Source organism: Galeopterus variegatus, unplaced genomic scaffold (genome assembly GCF_000696425.1).
Source record: "Galeopterus variegatus unplaced genomic scaffold, G_variegatus-3.0.2 Scaffold3754, whole genome shotgun sequence".
In the NCBI taxonomy this organism is placed as follows: Eukaryota; Metazoa; Chordata; class Mammalia; order Dermoptera; family Cynocephalidae; genus Galeopterus; species Galeopterus variegatus.
Window position 1 is genome coordinate 78,909 of NW_007729865.1, and position 3,873 is coordinate 82,781.

At 56.1% G+C, this 3,873-nt stretch overlaps 1 protein-coding gene across 3 annotated transcripts in view; it reads right to left on the bottom strand.

Annotated features, from left to right (window-relative positions):
• The window catches only part of NCOR2 (nuclear receptor corepressor 2), a 161,922-nt gene that overhangs the window by 44,681 nt on the left and 113,368 nt on the right, over positions 1–3,873 (bottom strand). For 2 of the 3 annotated variants that reach the window (XM_008585916.1, XM_008585915.1), the window contains exons 18-19: positions 3,131–3,278; positions 734–784 (exon numbers count right to left, since the gene is read on the bottom strand). In XM_008585916.1, the coding sequence (XP_008584138.1) occupies positions 734–784; positions 3,131–3,278 (199 nt within the window). The remainder of the gene's footprint in view (positions 1–733; positions 785–3,130; positions 3,279–3,873) is intronic. The other variant, XM_008585917.1, reaches the window with a different exon arrangement.

Here is a 3,873-nt window from a genome sequence, read left to right on the forward strand (position 1 = left end):
CCCCAGGGGGGGGGGGGGGGTCTCCATGTTCTCATATGAGTTCTGCCCCTGGCTCTGCCTCTCCCTGGTGTGCACCTATGGGAAACTCAGGTTGCACCTCTGGGCCTCAGTTTTCCTATCTGTAGAATGAGGAGAACACTAGTTCCCACCTCACAGGATAGATAAGGCAGTGAGTGTGACAGCAAAGGGTGACTATTTGCCATTATATCATTGCCATCAAAATATGGCGACATAAAATGGGAGTAAGGCATGCAAGGAGGCCACGGGGAATGGACCACACTGACCACATACCCATCAGTCTCCCACAGCAGGTGCAGAGGTGTTGCCTGAATGGCAGGAAGAACATGTGCACTGAGGGAGGGCGAGGGGACCTCGGCTCCAGTCCTGGCTCTTTAGCCCTAAAACCTACTCCTGCCACTTCTCTGGGTCTCAATTTCCTCCACTTTCTGTAAAATGGGAACACCTGAAAACCCTTGCATTTGCTGTTGGAGATATCAAACCAGGTAAGAATCCCAGGTGCACATACTAGTGACAACCAACAAAACAGCCAAGCCAGGCACACTGATCTCTGGGAGTGAGCTAGAGAACAGCATGGAGAACGGACAGTGTGCTGGGAAGGGGGCACAGAGGTGGCAGCAGCACAAATGGTGGTGCTCCCTAGCAGAGGACAGGTGACCTCGGGATGACCTCCCTGACCCTACCCCACCCCGCAGGCCAGGGGATGCCTTCGTACCTGGGCCACTGCATTCCCCTCTGGGCACCTCATTCCCAGAGGCATGAAAGGCTGGAAGGAAGTTAGAGAAGAATTAGAAGCAGGGTGGCAGCAAGCAGCAGATGGGGAGGGAGGAGGCGGGTGTGGCTGGCAGAGCGGCCCGGGGCCCAGCAGACAACAAGGAGGACCTACAGCAGCTTCCACTGTCCGCTCACCCCGCCCTGTCCTGACAGCTCTCATCCTTGGACCGCTGTGCCCTCCCAGCAGGCTTGGTCACCAGCAGCCCTGTGCAGGCAGGTGCAAGGGCCTATCCAAGGAGCCATTCAAGGTGAGAAGCAAGTCTCAGCCACTCTGGGTGTCCCTGGCCAAGTCACTGGCCTCCTGCAGTTCCTGGTTCCCAGAACCCCTGGGTGCTGACCTCAGGGGTGGGCAGGGTTGGAGGGAAAGGCTGTGGCCCTTGACAGACACTTCCTTCAGCCTTTGCTGTCCCCCACTGACCCGCCAGCCTCTCTTGCCTCTTGCCTCCTTCAGGTCCAGAGCAAGGGCCACCCATTCCAGAAGTAAAAACACCAAGAAGAGCAACACAGGGCTTGCTCTTTGCATGTTGAGCTCCTAGCTAAGCTCTTCACATGTAGGACTCAATCCTCTACCACCCGCAAGATCAAAAGAATCATCACTCTCATTTGCAGGTGAGAAACTGAGGCACAGAGAGGTCGAGCAACTTGACCAAGGCCACACTAAAGGGGGACAGAAGACTTGAACCCAGCATCTTGTGCCCCTAACCACTGGCCTTCCTGCCCCTGCCTGGTGACTTTAGCAGTGTCTTCCTTTCACAAAGCCAGACAACAGAATGCAGTAGGCAGCGCTGAGGTCCCTTGGACGAATGGCTAAATCTCCAGAGTCTCAGTTTGTTCATCTGCAAAATGGGCAGTTAACACCTTGCTCACCATTATCATGAGGCTTGTCTACCCAGTGCTGGAAGCCCCAGAGGGCTTGTGAAAACACAGATCACTGGGCCCCACCCCAAAACATTTGATTTAGTGGGTGGGGGGTGCCAAAAATCAGCACTTCTAATGAGTCCCCAGGGAATGCCGCTCCTGGTTGGGAGTCTGCACCCTGCCAGCCTGTGCCCTGGAACATGGGTGAAGTGCTCTGCACAGTGCCTGGTGCACAGCACATACTTAAACCCACCGATGGCCTCCTTTCCTTTCCACACACCCAAGGTCTCAGAGCCCAGGGGTGTCCAGAACCAGGCTGCCTGAGTTTGAATCCCGGTCCCCAAATGGACTGTGGGTAATCCCCATGCCTGTCTCCTCATCTGTAAAATGGGGATAATAATAGCTGTTGTTAACAATTAAAGGAATTAATTCAAAGCTGCTGTTGTTAGTATGACCATTATTACTGGAAGCACTTCGGCCAAATGGATTCTTCCCTACTGTGAACTGGGTGATCTCCAGGCTAGATGCAACTAAGGCCCCCATGGAGGGATCTGTAGCACTGCTGGCTGGGTCTTCCAGAAGATTCCATCAGGGCAATCTTGGACCCCAACCCAGCTCCTACTCTCCTCTTCCTGAGCCTCAGTTTCCTCATCTGTAAGATGGGTATAACCCCATGGCCCCCAGGGTGGGCACCAGGAGGCTCTAATCAGGGCCTTCCAAACTGTTGTCCCCCATCTGCTCAGAGCCACCAGAGGACCACTGGGTGATCTCAGAAGCCTCAGCCCTGGCCAGACAGCCCTGCCCCTGTCCCCATTCATCAGAAAATTAATGGGGATGTGTGAACCCTGTAAGTGACAGGGAACTTACTACCACACAGTGATTTTGCTGGGCAGCATCTTCTCCTGTTTTAATACTGAGTCTAAGTTTGGCTTCCTTTAACTTTCCTACCAAGCCTACACCCTGCCCATACAGACAGCTGGGAGAATATTTAAAGAGGGATTGTGTTTCTGCTCCTGAGGTCTTCTCTTTTCCTGGCTACAGACGCAAGACCCAGAATGAGATGACCAGAGGGACTGGCAGTTCTGGTCTTTCGTCAGACACTGGCCAGACCCCTGGCTGACTTGGGCTAGAGAGACCCAGATCTGGTGAGGAGGCCAGACTCAGTACCCCAGACCCACACCTTATACCCGAAGGGCTCGATTATCCATTTTCAACCAGGAAATAGGAATCAGGCGGGGGAAAACACTGCGGGCTGGTAGCGCTTGAATTTATCTGCAGGCCTGACTTATGGAACCAGGAGGGGACTTGCACCTCCCTGCCGAAGCCTGCGAGTGTCCGTGCAGAGAAGGAGGCAGACAGGAGCAGCAGGAAGCAGCCAGATAGGTGGCAGGAGGAAGGCAGGCTCCACTTACAAGCACTTGCGGGCTGCCGAGGTCAGGTCCCACAGCCCCGCCAGCCCATCCTGCCCAAGGCCCCTCACCTTCTGCCTCCTCCGCCATCTCCTCCTCATTCCCACTCGCGCCCGAAGCCTCCATCTCCTCGTCCTCCACCACGGGTGGGAAGGCGGCCTCCTCACTGGCCGCGGCCGGGGCTTTCTTTTTCTTCCTCCGTGCATTCCTCTCCTTCTCCTGGAGCACAGGGACAGCAGTGGGTCAGGAACCAGGCCTGGGCTGTCAGCCCAGGGCCTCCCTATGCCCGAGGCCTCACCGCAGCTGTGAGGGACAGTGATCCTGGCCACGTGGCTGTGAAGGCAACCTCTCCCCCTCACACCCCACCACAGTGGCCAAACATACCAGTGGTTATTTTTACCGGGGGCTTTATTCTTCCATCATGTCCCAGGTACACCCTGGGCACAGCCTGGCCCCTGGTGGCCCTGACATCCTTCCTGAACAGGAGAGAACTTGCCTCTGCCTGAAGAACCCCCATGATCACTCCAGCCCGACTCCCCTAGCCAGACGGTAACGACACTCCCCAGGGGACATGCTGCTGGCACCCCTGGGGTCAGGCCAGCTAGGGAAGCACACCGCTTCATTCCACAAGTCTTACAGAGTACCGACTGTGTGTGGGGCACCACGTCAGGGGCTGTGGGCACATAAGGAGTGAGGCGGACAAGGTCCCTGGCCTCAAGGCTGGCCAGGTGGGGAGTCCAGCAGTGCACTCTTAAAAAGAAGGAAGACTCAGAGGTGCTGACAAGGGCTGTGCAGGGACTACAGGGGTGGGGGG